The 17,120-nt window shown below is 48.1% G+C and overlaps 1 protein-coding gene across 2 annotated transcripts in view; it reads left to right on the forward strand.

Annotated features, from left to right (window-relative positions):
- Positions 1-5,939: 5,939 nt before the first annotated feature.
- The window catches only part of Afap1l1 (actin filament associated protein 1 like 1), a 62,057-nt gene continuing 50,876 nt past the window's right edge, over positions 5,940-17,120 (forward strand). The window contains exon 1 of one of the 2 annotated variants that reach the window (XM_032885912.1): positions 5,940-6,047. In XM_032885912.1, the coding sequence (XP_032741803.1) occupies positions 6,032-6,047 (16 nt within the window). In that variant the 5' untranslated portion in view covers positions 5,940-6,031. The remainder of the gene's footprint in view (positions 6,048-17,120) is intronic. The other variant, XM_032885911.1, reaches the window with a different exon arrangement.

Genomic DNA, 17,120 nt, shown 5'->3' on the forward strand with positions numbered 1-17,120 from the left:
CTGTACTTGAACTCGCAGCTACCTCCCTTGATAACCATGTACTTAACCGTGAGTGGCTATCTCCCTAGCTAGAGCATCAAGTGGCATTTGAAGAATGTCTGCCATTTGACACACACGGCATCAGGCATCCGACATACACAGTCATAGTCACGCTTTGAATTTTTGGCTTTTTTTTTTTAAACAGTTTCTCCGTGCAGTCCTAGCTGTCCTAGAACTCACTCAGTACACCACGCTGTCCTTGAACTCAGAGACCTATCTGCCTCTGCTTTCTGGGCGCTGGAATTAAAGGTGTGCGCCACCACTGCCTGGCATGTAGCTGTGTTTAAACCCTCCTGCCACTCTGCTAAGCCTTACTAACTTGGTGAGGAAGCTATGCTCAGAAAGGTTGAATTATCATGGCCTGGAGTGCAGGGATAGGTCAAGTGATCGGGATCAGATCTACCTCCTTCCAAAGGTTAGCTCTTCCCCACTGTTTCACAGAGAGGAGTGACAGGCTGTGGCGAAGACAGCAGGATGTGTGAATCCCTGTGGAAATGGAAAAGCCAGTGTGAAAGACTAGGAGTGTGTCTTTCAGCCCTGGAGAAGGCCTTCCATAGCCTTATGCAATCTCTGGTTCCCAGTACCACACCTGACTGTACCATAAGTGTGCCTTCCTCCCTGTCCCTAACACACTGGGCCACCTGGATCAGAACAAACTCTACACAACCCAAGACACTTGTCTCTCTGATGAAATGACATAGTCATTTGATTGTTAGATTCCTGTCCCCACCGCTCTCTATTCTGCTGCCAAGGCCTTGTGTAGTTTCACTAAAAGTCTCGACCTGCTCTTGACCCCCATTTTCCCATGTGACGAGGGCCAGGACCAGATTGGCTGGTGCCTTAGACTCCTCTCAGCTCTGGGATTTTTCTAGCACCAGGTTAATTCATTCTGAACTTCGAAGCCCAGTGTTTGCCTTGAGCCTCAGAATAAAATGGTGAGCTTCTAAAAAGAGGGCCCTTCTGCTGCAGCATTCTGGAAGGAGGCTCCCAGGTGGACGGGTGCTCAAGGTGGGCAGGAGCTCCAGAAGTCTCCACAGGGAAGGCTGATGGTTTGCATACGGCCCATAGGCATGGATTAGCTGGATCTCAATATTCTAAAACAGCGGTTCTCAACCTGGGGGTTGTGACCCCTTTGGAGGTCTAACAACACTTACATAGGAGTCAACTAAAACCATTGGAAAACACAGATGATTGCATTACAATGTATAACAGTAGCAAAATTTCAGTTATAAAGTAGCAATAAAAAATAAGTTTATGGTTGGGGGGTCACCACAACATGAGGAACTGTATTAAAGGATCGCAGCCTTAGGAGAGTTGAGAAGCACTGGTCTAAAACAAGAGAAATCCATGATTGATATTTTTTTGCGATCAGGGTCCCCAAGCTGATCTCAAACTTTTTATATAGTCAAGAGTGACCATGGAATACTGACCCTCCCACCTTGTCCTCCTCCCTAGTGCTGTAACTACAGGCATGGACCTCCACACTCGGTTTATGTAGCGCTGGAGTTCAAACCCAGTGTCCTTAAATTAAAGAAAGAAATCAATCAATCAATCAATCTTAAGGGCTGTCGAATTGGTTCAATAGGTAAAGGTGCTTACCACCAAGCCAAATGACCTGAGTCTGCTGAGACCCACGTGGTGGAAGAAGAAAAACGATTCCCTTATGTGGTCCTCTGACTGCCACGCATGCGTGTAGTGCGCATAAACTCACAGGTACCTTTTTTTATGTTTATGTGAAAATCTGAGTTTCTGGGTTCTTCTTAAAAAAAAAAAAAAAAAAAAAAAAAAAAAAAAAAAAAACCACCCCTGTGTTCACTCCAGGTGTGAGCTGACTGGCTATTCCTCCATCTAAAGGGAACAGGAGAGCTCTGCTTTACCACAGACCCCAGCACTCCAAACACCCTTTTCTGCCCCATTCCCACCCCTAGCCCAGAGACTTTAGTTTATGTTTGTTTGTGAGGAGCTTTGGGGTAGAACCTAGCATAGATCCAGGCTCCGTGAGGCACTTGGACCTGATGACAATGGCTCCCTCCTTCAAACATTTCCTCCGGCCTCACAGCTCATGCCTGTGTGAGCCTAAGCCCTGAGTTCAGCAGGAGCCCCCAGCCAGGTTTCATACAGACCCCAAGCCCTGGAACAGAAATGCCACGGCTCTCAGAAAAGAGGAGTGCTGGCTCACCCTCTCTCCTCCCTGCAGCTGTCACCAGATCGCTGTCTGCCTGCTGGGGCCCCGGGTGGACCAGCAGCATGTGTCACTTCCCTGGACCAGGGCTATAATGCCAACATTGTGCTGTGTGGAACAAGAGAGGTTTTCATCCTGCAGCCAGCACCGAGCAGACACTCGAGCTTGGAGCTTACCCTGAACAAAGAACATAGGAGAGGACCCTGGCCAAAGAGAAGCTATATGGCCCTGGTGTACACAGGAGCCTGGAAAGCACAGAGCAGAGGAGCCTTAGGGTAGAAGCTAGCATAGATGCAGGCTACAGGACACCATATCACCTTCTGAAAATAGATCCCAGAGGGATAACAGCCCGGGACTCAGCATTAGCAACAGTGTTGATGGCGTGGGCCTTGCAGGTGCCTTGTTTTCACTGATTCCTGTCATGAATTTTCACTTACCTGATTCAGGGGGCTGAGCTGGGATGCAGGGATCTCTGAGGAAGTCCACCTGCACAGTGATCTGGAGCCAAGAAAGGGTAGGTAGGGAACTGCACACTGATGGCACGATGGGAAAATTAAGAGTCATGCCACAGCCGTGTCAACTGGAAAGCCCAGATCTGATTCCAATCTGTCCAGTTGCATTTACTTCCTGGAGATTCCTGAGATGCTCCAAGCTCAATAAAGAAGGCATCTAAATGCCCTAAGTTGGAGGAAGTTGGATGCAGAAGAGAATGTGGAATTGGTTTGAGGTGGAAGTTACATAGTCTGATTGGGGTCATGAAAAGGTCACTCTGGCAACCACAGGGGAAGCTGACCCTGAATGCAAGATGACGGATTGGAAGGTGGGAAAGTTTCTCTCCCTGGGACAAGAGCCCTTCAGACTCCAGATTTTTTTCCCCAGGATTTTCCGGCTCTACCTGATAAGCTAAGAGAGAGTCTGAGGTTTACCATTTGTTTTCACAAGACCAGGAGCGGGACAGAGCTGAAAGCTTTCTTCCAGGTATTGTTCCTTGGGGCCAAACGATATCTTTTTACAGAGCTGGACCTCTGTGTATGGAGTTCTCTAGACAAGCACCAGGCGAGCCTGGAAAACACAGCAGTGAGCAAGAAGATACGGGGCCAGTCTTCATTATCTTTGCCAGAGTTACGTATGGAGAAACAGAAGAGGGAATTAAAGGCTAGACATCAACAGTCCCCTTCCCAATCCTTGTCCTCATGCCTAGCACCTGATACCCTATGATCCGGCCAATCCAAACCATGCTGCCGACAGTCCTGCCGGGTTCTATCTGGGTGTCTCGGCTCTCACCCTTCTTTGCCTGTTATGCTATCTCCTCGTTACACATGCAGATCAACTGGCTCCTGAGCAAATGCCTGTCCCCCAGTACTGCCTCCATGGTCCATATGAAACATTGCTTTGTCCTCATGGACTCCAAAGCACTTGATCGCTCTTGCGTATTTTTTTTTTTTTGACACAGCAATCTGCGTTAAAATTACCTCCTCTTCTCGACTTCATGATTCTTTGAAGATGGGCTCACTCCTACCTAGCATCTGTTCTCTCGACACCAACATCCACAGATCCCAGTCAATGTTGCCTAAGGGAACCGATGGACAGTGAGAATCGTTGTTATGGTTCCTTAAAGGAAAAATGTAGAAAACCCTATGATGATTCTTTCGTATTAACACACAGATCTCGTTGGATCTCCCTGACAGCAACTGCAGTCAACTTGGCCAACATTTCCACCTGGCGGAGGTGGTGGGGTAAGCCAGAGCCGCTGTACCTCCCACATAATTAACTTTATTAATCCTTAGAGCTGCGCAGAGATTGTGTTCACTCCCATTTTTATATATTTTCTAGGCCATAGTTCAGTTAAAGCTACTGTACCCGTCATCCCACAGAAACACGTAAATTCTCGTTAGCTCCTCGCTACAATTATCTGAATACAAACTTCAAGGTCCTTTAAAGTTTAAAAATGTCTACAAAAGCCTCCATCTATTTGACAATGGTAGTATTTTCTTCTGTCATTTGAAAATGATTTCATCAGAGGACATGGTCGACTGTCACTGTATCCAAACCTCTGGAGCAGAAGGCAAGAGGTGAGTGAGTTGGAGGCTAGCCTGAGCTACTTAGGAAAACCTGTCTCAAAAGGAAAAGTATGAAGGGATGGAGGGAGGGAGAGAGGGAGGGAAGGAGGGGGGAGGGAGGGAGGGAGGAATGGGGGAGGAAGGAAGGAAGGAAGGAAGGAAGGAAGGAAGGAAGGAAGGAAGGAAGGAATAAAACCTGGGGTGATGGTCTATGGTAGAATGCTTGCCTTGCCCAAGGAAGGCCCTGGGTTCTATGCTCAGTGCTGCAAAGCATTCTGGGTAAAATGGTGATTTAGTAAGCTAGCCTAGGAACTCAGAATGTTCTGATGGCTTCCAAGTTCCAGAGTTCAAGCAGTGGACTTAGGAAGCTGAATCCGCTTGCAATTGAGGATTAGCTGCTTTAGAATTGAACGTGACCTTTTCAAATTGGAAAAGAGGGCAGGGACAAAGAGGAACTTGGAAGCTCACAATGGCTCACATCTTCATAGCTATTTATGGTTTGTAAAGTGGGTCTGTAGTATCCTTTCACGTGCCTTGCCAACAGCTCCGTGAGGTCAGTCCGAGGTCTCTCCCTCAGCGCAGATGAGCAGACAGGCTTCGAAGGTGGGACATTACAAGCAGCTCCTACTGAGTAGGAAGGAAAGACTCAGAAAAATTTTTTTACTTATTTTTTAACCGCACCAATGTTCTCTCTAAGCCCTCTACATTCAAACGCACAGAACAAACTACAGGGGTCATTTTGCCCCAGGTAATGTTAATTTCCTGCAGGTAAAAACTCGGGAGGAAATACTTCGAGGTGAAGAAAATACAAGATGCCCATTCTTGCCTCAGTGTCTTTGCAGACGTTCCAAACATTAGATATGCTACAATGTAGTCCCTCAATCAAAACTGAATACAGGGTAAGGCCCACAGTTGGAGAAGTGTGTCTGAGCATTGGCCTTGAATGGCACTTACAGACTCAAACTCAGGCCTCTCAGGCCGACCACAGTCCTACCCTACCAGTAATTTTAAAAGCTGACACCCATACTAAATCTCTCCACTGGGCTGTAGCAATACATTTTCTGCATCCCATAATTATCTTCGGAGGTGTGCACCGCATTGTATTTCCCAGTGCTAAAACTGTTGCCTTCTGCGGTGTTTATCACACTGTTTTGGTATCTCTTCACAGTTTAGTACATTTAGGAACTTGGAAAGCTGACATGGGGCCCCATCCACCGCCTGTCTTTTTAGCAATTTAAGATCTTTGTTTAATATTTCTCAATCCTTTGTTGTCGTTTTACCAGCCTGGCTCAGGAAAGAACTTTGGGAGTGGACACGATAAACTCAAAGCCAAAAAGGTGGGCCAGGCTGAGTCCTTGGAAGGAATGCAAGGCAGTCCTCACAGGGGAGTGAGTGGTTCGCTTCCCTGTCTTTAGTGGAGGGCAAGCAAAACTGAGTGGTCCAGGCAGGTCGACCACCTAGGCACCGAACCCAAGCGTGTGGGCTGTGAGGCTGTCCCTGCTAGCCCAGCAGGAGGGCGAGGGAAAGCAGGGCGTGGCGTTGGCCAGTGCGGGGACCGAGACACTCGCAGGGGGCGAGGCGTGCTCGGGTCTATTCCGGGAGCGCGCAGGGCGGGGCGGGGGCGTCCTGCGAGCATCCTGTCTGGGGGAGGGGACGAGCTAGCCGCCCCGGCAGCCCGGGAGAGCGCACGCCGCCTGGTGCGGCAGCCGCTGCGCTCTGGGCTGAGTGCTCCGGGATCCGTGCCGGAGCCATGGACCGAAGCAGGGGTAAGTGGTTCCTGCGGCGGGGAAGGGAGGCCTGGGAGATCGCAGGCCGGATAGGACCGAGAAAGAGGAGAGGTGGCGCTAGGGCTTGGCGGACGTTAAACAACTTGAGCACAGGTGCCTCCTGCAGCAGAAGTAATCTCTTGTGTGTCAGCGCCCTCCCCTCGACCCCCCCCCCCCGTGGCCTAGGTCTAAGTCCCCTCGTTGGGTGGGAAATTGGCATAGTTGCACACTCTCCTTCCTAACTTTATGAAAGGCTTCCCAGGAGTCTTGAGGTCATCGAGCTACCCACTTGTCGCCACATATAGAGTGAGTGTGAAATACAGGGTACAGGTTAAACTCCTTGAACAGCCAACCCATAAGGCTCCTACTATGCTCCCTAGGAGAAGCCCTGGGGAGACTTAAGTGTGTGGCTCCCTAGAACTTTGGAGAAGGCGGGGCTGCGTGAGCACGCTTCTGCTGCGCCTCTGTTTGGTGGACTTACTAGTCCTGAGGATTACTCAGTTGGGACTGCCCAGGACAAAGATAAGGGCTTCCTGGGACTCTGGGGTGGGGACAGCACACAGTTTAGTAAAGGTTAGGACATTGCAGTGGACCCGTGCCTACTTGAGCTTGGGGGGGGGGTAGCTCAAACTTGGGTCTGGCCAGCACCTCTGGAATCCAGAGATCACAGGTGTGAAGGAAGGCACTTGGCAAACTGCGTGTTGTGTCTTTAAGAGAAGCAGTTTCTATTGTTGTTGCTGTTAGTGGAAAATTCCTCTCCCTTCCTACAATCATCCTTACAACCCGCCTCCTGCTTGCTCTGCTGAGGCCCCAGGGGCAAAGGAAGTGTTTGGGCGAGGGCGAGTGCTTGAGCAGGTGTGTAGGGTTACCTTCTGCACCCGTGTATATTCAGAGGACCTTCGAGGACCTTCCACCCCATCCTCCTCATCTGCCCCTCTCCAACACAAAATTCAGCACCCACCTTCTTCAGAGTCCTTGGAGAGCAGGCAGACATTAGAGGAAGGGCTTACCGATTGTTCTTCAAGACTGAGGCATGATTTGAAGGCAGCTCTCACCTGCCAACTGACGTCAGGGCAAGGGTGCACCTCCCACCGGGGCAGTAAAACCCAATGGGCACATCTTATTCCTTCTGCTGTCTCCCAATACCCCAGCCTCATAACGAAAGCAAGGATCGTCCTCAAATTCGCATACACTCGGTCTTGTTCCTTGAACCAAAATCTGTATGGAGAACTCGGGTTTTAATGTTCCATAAGCACTGTGCCCACTTCAAAAAGCAGCTTCCAGACACTGTAGTTAGGAGATGGGACCTCCCCAGAATCTCTTGGTGCCCAGAGCATTCAAGGATTCTGACCTTTCTACTTTCCTCCCCCACTCACCCCCCACACACCCTCTCACCCATCTCTTGTCACAGGAACCTGTTAGTGCTGTAGCGTTAGCTTCCTTAATCTTGTTCCCTTGAACAGAAGTGAACTTCTAGAAGCCAGGAAGCAGAGCTTGTGAGTATCTGACACATCACATGACGGGAGCTGACCACTGGGGTTGAATAAGTGAGATTAAGCTTCTTGTGCACCTCAAATTAATTAATCGTGTTTGGTTTTTATTGTTTTGGCGCTGGGCGGTTTTTGTTTTGTTTTGTTTTGCCTTTGTTTTGTTTTGTTTTTCCAGACAGGGTTTCTCTGTGTATCCTTGATTGTCCGAGAACTCATGCCTTAGACCAGGCTGGCCTCGAACTCACAAAGATCCCCCTTGCCTCCCAAGTGTGGGGATTGAAATCACGCACCACCACCACCTCCTCATAATGACGTCTATTTTAAAAGAGAATCCCACAAAATTCCCACAATGGGACTTTGCCGTGAGCTACAAAAGCCATGTCAACCTTTGAGTGGGCAGTGGGAAATCTCGGTTTCCTAGACTTCCAATACTGTGGTGAGAGCAAATGCGACTGTATTGTGGATTAGAATGCAAAAATCTGTCTGTGCCTATTGGTTTGTTTGTTTTTAAATAAAAACTAGAATGGGCCAAGTTGATAAAGCCCAGCCATCACAGTCTACTAATGTAATTTCTGAAGTCTTATCTGGAGGCAGTTCTCACCTGTGAACTGACACATTCTAGAGTCACCGGGGAAGAGCCTCAATGTGGGATTGTCTGGATTAGGCTGCCCTTTGAGCGTGCCCTTGAGGGATTCTCCTGATTCTGTTAGTTGATGTGGGAAGACTCAGCCTAGCAGTGGGCCGCACTAGTCCCTAAAAAAGGAGCCCCTGAGCTGGGCTCCAGACCGCAGGTCCTCTCTCTGCTCTTGACTGTGGAGGAGACTCCCTGCTTTAGTTCCTGCTGCCTTGCCCTCTCTACAGTAATGGGCTGGAACCTGGAGTTGGGAGATAAAATAAACACTGCCCTTCCCCAAATTGCTTTTGTGGGGGTATTTTGCTACCTCAACAGAAAACAAAAAGTAAGACATAGCCTTCCTTGCTGTGCCCCGTCCGCAGGCAGACATGCTCTCTTCTTCCCCCACCCCCATATCAAGGAAAGTTTTAAAGCAGGTCTCATTAGCCTTTTCCTACCCAGGGTAGGATGGTCTTAAGCAGGACAGGGTCTCCCTGAACAAGAACACTCATCGGTATTTGCAGCAGTTACCATAGAAATCACCACTGCAATTACCAGGCAAGAGGCTCCCTGTCTAGGTTTTCTCCCTCAGCGGCTCATGACTCAGATGCTATCCCCTGTCAGGAAAGCGGGCTAAGGCACAATTCCCCAAACCAGGTCTCTTTAATAGCAGAAAGCTCTTATCTCATAGTTCTCCATGCCAGTAGACCAGGAGGAGGCCTTTTCCTAGTTTTCCCCCTTCTCTCTGTATTTTCACACACCTCTTATACAGAAACCAACCCCATCAAATTCAGGCCCCATTCTCATGACCTCATTTAACCTCATCTGCTTCCGGGAGGCCCTGGCTCCAAAGGCAATCACATGGGAGTTAGGGCTTCAGCATTTGATTGGGTAAACGGTAAGGGTAGACAAGAGACCTAAGTCAGACCAGAGCAGCCACTGATGTTAATTGTGGTCATTTTCTTCGATGCACAAGAACAAGACTTGAACACAGCCCTGATTTTCAGCACACCACTTAACTGCCTCCATGGCGGCCAAGCCCTAAAACAAGATCTGGTTCAGTGCGAGTTCTCTGTCATACTGACGTCATCATCCCCCACACGGAGAATAGGAACAAACATGGGAGACGGGATTTCTCTTCTCACGCCACACGGTCTACGAGCGAGTGGAGCAGGAGTCACAGAGCCCGGCCACATACATAGAAACCACTCCTTATGGAATCCCTTCCCACAGGATTTCCTGATTTTCTGTCACACAAAGAGAACTGGAGCGCCACTAGTGACGTAGTACACAGATAAGCCTCACGACTCCATCTTCTACAGGGCAAGCTAGCAAACTTTCCGTCCCCAGGTGAAGACGAAGTGGGCAAAGTGAGGATACCTTTTCTTGGAGGTGTGGATGCGAAGTGTATGTACCCAAAGTGTAGCATGCAGGGTGCACAGAAATGCTTGCTGTTAATTCACTCAGCTCACCTCCAAGGGCTCAAGTTCTGAACTCTGTCGTCCCCCGCCATGTCAGACAAGCCCGCCATGTCAGACGAGCCTGCGGTGGCTCCTTCTGTTGTGTGCACAACTACATGAAGAGCTTTCAAAGGAAATGGGGGTGTTTATGAACAAGGCAAAACTTGAAAGAGCGGCATGAGACTGGTTAGCATCCTATAGGAGAGGTAGTAGAAATAGCTTCCAGAAGTTTCTATTAAAGGCAAATCAAAGGGCTGGTGCGGGCTCCACTTAAAAGCCTATGAATAAAAGTGTTCAAAGCTGGGTGTGGTGAGGAATGATTGCAATTCCAAGACTCAGGAAACCGAGGCAGGAAGAGTTCTACAAACAGACAAAAACAGTAAATAAACGCAAAAGAGATTTTTTTTTTTTTAAAGCCAGTGCTGCCTGGGGACATAAGGCAGGGGTTAAATCGTCCTGAACAAATATGTAGGCTAAGGACTGCTCTCACCTGTGCCTAAAGTTCCAAATTCCACAGACACCTTCCTGCACAGTGGAGGGAACAGGGCTCCCAGGTGTGTGTACTGTGACCCAAAACATTCTGCTTTTATTTAGCTGTGTGCTACGGTGCGGCTTTGAGTGGGATTTATAGATCAGAGCGTGAAAATGGGAACGTGAGGAGATGGGGGTCTGATGCAGTTCAAAACTATTGCTGAAAACTAGTGGGCCGGTGAGCTGGCTCAGTGGGTAGAGACAATTGCGCCCCCGCCCCAAACCTGACTACCTGGGGTTGATCCTCAAGACTCAACATGGTGGAGGGAGAGAACTGACTCGATAGCTGTTCTCTGATCTTGGCATGTGGAGGGTGTGCTCTCTCTCCCTCTTTCAACAATTGAAACTTAAAGAGAGAAAGGAAGGGGGGGAGGGAGGGAGGGAGGGAGGAAGAAAGAAAAAAGGGGAAAGGGAGAGACCATGTTGACCTGAGCAGACGTTTGCCTGGTTTGTCTCTAAGCTGCAATCCTTGGTCCCCTCCACCAGCTAACTTCCTCTTGCTGGTTTTCCGCCTTCCAGCTCTGAATATTCTGTGCCTGCCCCTGGCTCACTCCACTTGCCCTAGTCATTGTGCAAGCATCTCTTCCCTGGGGCAGTATTTCCCAGTCTTCCCAGGGGCTGCCTCTGCTCACTGCCTCTGGTGGTCATTTTCGTGGTCTCAGTTAACCTCTTCTTCAGTTCCTCCCACCATGCCTACACTGAGTAGTTAGTTGTCCAGGAAATGTCTATCAGGATGTCGAAGAAGAGAAAGTAAGAGGACCTAATTTAGAATGGACCCTGGATGCGTCATTTGTGGCACCAGGATTTGCCATGTCACTGATGGTGATTTGAGGGACAGAGTTATGGCTTTATCGTTCATTATCCCTTGCGTCCTTGGCCTCCCGCCCTTGTATAGACAGATCCCAAATCCTGTTGACTGCTCCTAGGAAATGGATCTTGGGTGGCTGCTTCTCTTATATCCTGCTCCCCGATATGGAGTCTTCCTGTTTCTACCCTTGGCTTCTCCATCGAGCCTTAAGGACTACTCCCAGTGTGTCTAAAGTAGTGCTCCCCTAATCTACCTGAGCATGCCATGTGGAACCCAGGGGAAACACACTCTGGACATCTGATCAGCAGTTGTGCGGTGAAACCTGGGAATCTGCATTTTTTTTAACAGCCCCTGGATAAACTTGTTCTCACTGGCAAATACCGCAGTTCTCACACACCGCTTTGCCATGACCTTTGACCCTGCTCACACAACCTTCCCGGATTCCCAATTGCCCGCTCTAAGTACATGAGGGGTTATAAAGGCCTTTCCCACTTTCAGCCAAGTAGAACTCTGTGGTCTGTACCTGTTTACTCAATGTAGCCTCCTTCAGACTAGAGTTCTCTTACTTTAACTCTTAAATCGCCAGGCAGAACGTGGTGGCCACACACCTTTCAATCCCAGCCTTCAGGAAGCAGAAGCAGATGGATCTCTTGTCGGTTTGATCCAGCCTGATCTACATAGAAAGTTCTAGGTCAACCATAGCTACATTCTGTCTAAAAAACAAACAAACAAACAAAACCCTAAAGGTGAATGGTCATGCAAATTCTTTATTGTAGCCCATAATATATCTAATTCTTCCTAACCCTGACCTACTTTTTTTTAACTTTGACATCACCCCAGTGGTGTTCACTTCGGCCTGGCCTTGTGGATGCTGAGCATCTATAGAACACTTTTGTCAAAGGCTAGACCACCCTGTGCCCATGGTCATCACGTACACTATCACTTAGCAACCATTTATGAGCTGGGGAGGGTGATGCAGTGGGAAGAAGGAGCCATGTGATAGAATCATCAGACTGAGAAACGGATGCTGACGTCCTTTCTCAGACACTTTTATCCCCGAGCTTCTCTTTGTTGGCTCTTCCCGACCGTGGCAGTAGTCCTAGGAAGTGGACAAGGCAGCCATTCTCCCTATTGTGCAGACAAGGAGATTCAGCGCCTTCCAGAAAGAGACCAGTGCAGCATCACCTACCTGCGGGGTCTTCTCACCGCATCCCGTTTTAGTTCCCCTAAGACTTCCAGTTACCAGCCCCTCCTCAGAAGTCTGGGCTTTTAGAGGGTCCTGGTTATCATTGATGTGTGTCTTCCATGTACCTGTGAGTCCCCATGCTTAGGACTGCCGTCTGCAGTGTATTCACATGGCCTATCCTATGCCAAATGCTCAATATCTGTAGTCACATTCTGCTTCCACTGTGCACTCACCATGACCCCAGTCGATGCAGATACTATCGTCACCTGCGTCTTACAGATAAAGATACAGAGTCTTGGGCTGGAGAGTGGCTTGGCGGTTAAGAGCACTGACTGCTCTTCCAGGTGTCCTGAGTTCAAATCCCAGCATCCACATGGTGGCTCACAACCATCTGTAATGGGATCTGATGCCCTCTTTTAGTGTGTCTGAGGACAGCCACAGTATACTCATACACATAAATAAATAATTCTTTAAAAAAAACATGGAGTCTTAGCAAGTCTGTGTATCCACTCATCTCTGCCCGCCTCCAAATCTAAGTTCCTTTCTCATTAGTATATGTTCATCGTACAAAATAATAAGCTTCATTATGGTGTTTTCATACATGTATATAATGTACTATGACAATAAATCTCCATGATTACCCAGATTACCCAAATACTTCTTCTACATCTGTGTCACTTGCTTGCTTGTTTGTTTATTTGGTTTTTTGAGACAGGGTTTCAATGTGTAGTCCTGGCTGTCCTAGAACTCATTCTGTAGACCAGGCTAGCCTCAAACTCAGAGATCTTCCTGCCTCTGCCTCCCAACTGCTGGGATTAAAGGCATGCACCCCCACTGCCCAGCTCCTATGTTATTTCTTAAATCTAAATCACTCATATCAGGAAAAAAAAATATATATCTGCCTTCGTGAGTCTGGCTTTCTTCACTGATAGTAATGTTCAGTTCCCTCTACTTTGATGCAAGTGATACAGTTTGAGGGTTTTTTGTAGCTGAATAAAACTCGATGGGGCATACACATTTCATTTTCCCCCCTTCATTCATTGATGGGCACCTGAGCTGACTTCTTGCTTGGCCATCGTGAACGTACCACAATAAATGCGGTGTAGCTTCTCTGTGTCATGACGTAAGCGTCTTTTGGACACGTACCCAGGAATGGTCTAGTCAGATGATGTAATAGTTCTAGCTTTTGCTTCCTCAAGTACCCCTACCGTGATTCCCATTGTGGCTGCAATTTGCATTCCCTCCCTATCCCCCAAGAGTGTCTAAGGACTCCTTCCTCCCCACCTCCTCTCCAGCATTTGCTGTCACTTGTTTCTGAGTTGCTGGTCATTCACTGGGGTGAGATGGACTCTCAGTGAAGTGGTTTTGCATTTCCATGGTGACTAGGGGTGTTAGTCACTTTTTTTTCCATATATATCAGCCATTTGTCTTTCTTTTGAGAACTATGATTCATTTGTTCATTTATTGACTGTATTATTATTTGTTCTTTTAATGTTTAATTGTTGGGTTCTGTATAGTTTCTCCAGGGTGTATTAGTTCCCTGTCAGATATATAGCGGGCACAATGGTCTCTTGGCTCTGTGGTTTATTTATTTGCTTTGCAGTGCAAAAGCTTTTTGGTCTCATGCGGACCCATTCATCTTTAGCATTGTTCTCTGCTGCTTTGCATGAGTGTTGGGGGGCTCACCAGGTAAGGACCACAAGGTAGAGATTGGACAGGTACTAAGAGAAGGAGATCTAAATCATTCTTGGGGACACCCTCCATCAGAGAAGGAGTACAGCCAAGCAGCCCTGTGTATTAAGTTATGTCTTACCCTTCCTAGCCTTCCCACCATAGCTGGTGTTTAAAATTATAGAAGCCACCAAGGAGGCTGGCCCAGGAGGGTCCCAGGCTAGGTTAGTCTTCCATGTAAGATTCCATTTGGAATGCCAGTGACACTCGTAGTGGGACATAGAAGTGCAGAGCTGGCCAGGCGTGATTCTTCTCCCTGGCACAGCTGTCAGGCCATGGTGGGGGCAGAATGTGGCACCACATTGCAGTCATTCCAGTTCGGGGGAATTCACCAGCAGCCTGCTGCCCAGGAGGCAGGCCAAGGGGCTTTTTATAGCCCTCCAGGAACCTGGAAGAAAACTGATCTGAGAGAGAGAGAGAGAGAGAGAGAGAGAGAGAGAGAGAGAGAGAGAGCGCATGTGTCTTGTTCAGGCACCTTCTCAATTCCCTCAGTTCCATTTAGGGCAGGAGAGCGAGTGAACGGTGTGAGTTAAGGAAGCCAGTGCACTGTGGCAGATGGGGACCCGACCCAGCCCCTGGCTCTTTGAATCACCTTCTCGGGCTGCTCCATCTGACAGAATATTGTGCAGTGACTCTGTTGCAGTGCAGTGGTCAGCAGACGCCAGCCTATGGGCCAAGTATCAGACTTAGTAGTGTTCTAGGTGCAGGGCCATGCCCATTCCTTATACATTTTTGATGAGTTTCCTCGGTCACAAGACCATAGTTGAATAGTTGAAACAGACCATAAGCCTCCTTCAAAGTCTAAAAACCATGAACAACGGTCATGGCCAGCCATTCTCAACCTGTAGGTCATGATGACCCCTTCAGGGGTCAAACAACCCTTTCACGGGGGGTTGCCTATCAGATACCCTGCACATCCGATATTTACATCACAAATCTTAACGGTAGCAAAATTACAATGTGTGTAGTAGCAACAAAAATAAGTTTATGGTTAGGGGTCACCACAGCAGGATTCAAGGGTTGCAGCATTAGGAAGGTTGAGAACCACTGATCTAGGCCTTCCCAGAGGTTTGCCCACTCTAGGTAAGGCTGTAGAGGGAGTGCAGACCCTGCTGGGAGTACTGTGGTAAGGGTCTGTTGGTACTGAGGACGAAGCAGTGTGCCAAAACAATGCAGGGGGGTGGGAACACTGTTTCCCTCCATTTTTCAGATGACTTTTAGCCTCAAAATTATTTGGCAAACAAAATTTAAGCAGTTGAGTTACAGTGGGTGAGGTAGGGTACTGAGCAACCTCCCTCCCTCATATTTCCACTCCATGTGGAATCCAAACAAACATCGTGGATTTTGCAAAAGATCAGATGAAAACCATGTGCCCCACCACCACCACCATTTTTACAGTGGGGACTTGAGGTTCAAGGGCAGTAGCTTCCCTAATCATGTGACAGAGCCCCCAGATAACATTGTGCAGAATCACTAATGTCCCAAGCAGAGAACAGACCCATCTCTTCAGGGAACAGGCCTGTTTGTTAGCTGGGCAGAACCCGCTGTTGGTGTCAGTGCACAGCAGCCATAGCCAGCTCCACTGATCCAGAGCCTCCAGGGGTCAGATCTGGGGACTCTGCTGGACACTTCATGGAAACCTGCCTTGCATTACGTCACCATGGCTGAGTCGGGTTTGAGCACCTCTTTTCTGAGAGACCCAGAACCAAAAGAAAAAAAATTAAAATTTTCGGTACAAAGACTTTTTTTAAAAACCTCGGAGTGTATGTTACAATTGACATGTTAATTTATTCATTTTTCCCTTTTCTAAAAAAAGCTGTTATTCAGTAGATAAAAACATCTTCAAATCAGTAGCATCTTAAGATGGAGAAATTATGATAATTTATACAAAAGCTTTCCTTTGAAGATGGAATCAGATTCATTCATTTGTAGAATAAATATTTACCCTTCCTGCCCATTCTTGTAGGAGGGTGTCTGAGGGCAGATCCTGCTGATATGATATGTAATGATATGTATGATATGATATGTAACCGAGGGAGACTTTTTTTTTAGCTCCACTCCAACCAAGAAAACTGATCTCCTGGGACCGTGCCAGGAAACCAGAGAGACTAATGGCTTTTCCTCAACTCTCCCTAGCAGCCAGGTGTGGCTCTGAAGGGCTATAGAGAACAAACTGGAGAAAGTGAGACTGTCTGTGGCCTGAAATCATATCTGGTCGCCCTGCATCAAAGAGAATGTGTAAAGGACCAGAGGGCTCAAGGGACACTTTGTAGCCAAGACCCTCCAAAACTCTGCAGATGATGTTCCAGGTGGGGGAAGTGACAGAGAGGAAAGAAGGGCCCAGAAGTTGCGAAGCGAATGCCTGCAGCCCAGAATGCTTGCAGCAGAAAGAGGCAAGCTAAGCCTTGAGTGGCTTCAGAGAGGAGGCCCCACTCCCAGGGTCTCTAACAGGGTGTGTCCCTATTCTCAGAGGTTGTGCTGTTTGCACTGTGCCTAATTATAGAGACAGATAAGGTCAGAGTCAAGGGCCTTACTTAGATGCCTGCTGGTGTCTGGTTACCTCTTTTGGATCCTGTCTATACCTGCTTCCATATAATTCAGTTTCTTCCCCTGGAACGGTCAAGAGGCTCCAGACAGGCATGGGAAAATACCCCGCCTACAGGACACTTCCGGTTTAGTTCTTCGAAGTGAAGCTTGGAGTACAAGTTATGATTGTCTTTTTTTTTTTTTTATGTTTATTTAATGTATGTGAGTACACTGTCACTGTTCTCAGACACACCAGAAGAGGGCATTGGATCCCATTACAGATGGTTGTGAGCCACCGTGTGGTTGCTGGGAATTGAACTCAGGACCTCTGGAAGAGCAGTCAGTGCTCTTAATAGCTGAGCCATCTCTCCAGCCTGTGATTGTTAATTAAGCAAGAGAGGAACCATGATTCTCTCCAGCACCTCACCTTCAAGGCTTTTATTCTTATGCACCCCTTATTGTCACTGAAGGAAGACAGCAGGATTGAAGATGGCCCTGGAACTGGGTGAGATGCCATTCTTGTTTAGACTGGCAAGGATCAGGCTGCCTTCTGCCTGTATCCTGAGAACTGGGGTCAGGCTAAATTCAAAAGTGATGGTTAATGTATTTGCGGAAGGCAATTTCAAGACGGGAGCATTCAGCCTGGCTCCTGGTTACTCTCCAGAGTTCTTTATTCGGGTCTATAAAGAGAGGAGACAAAAACAGACCTGAAGGACATGAAAAAATGT

The sequence above is a fragment of the Rattus rattus genome, chromosome 15 (genome assembly GCF_011064425.1).
Source record: "Rattus rattus isolate New Zealand chromosome 15, Rrattus_CSIRO_v1, whole genome shotgun sequence".
NCBI classification, from domain to species: Eukaryota; Metazoa; Chordata; class Mammalia; order Rodentia; family Muridae; genus Rattus; species Rattus rattus.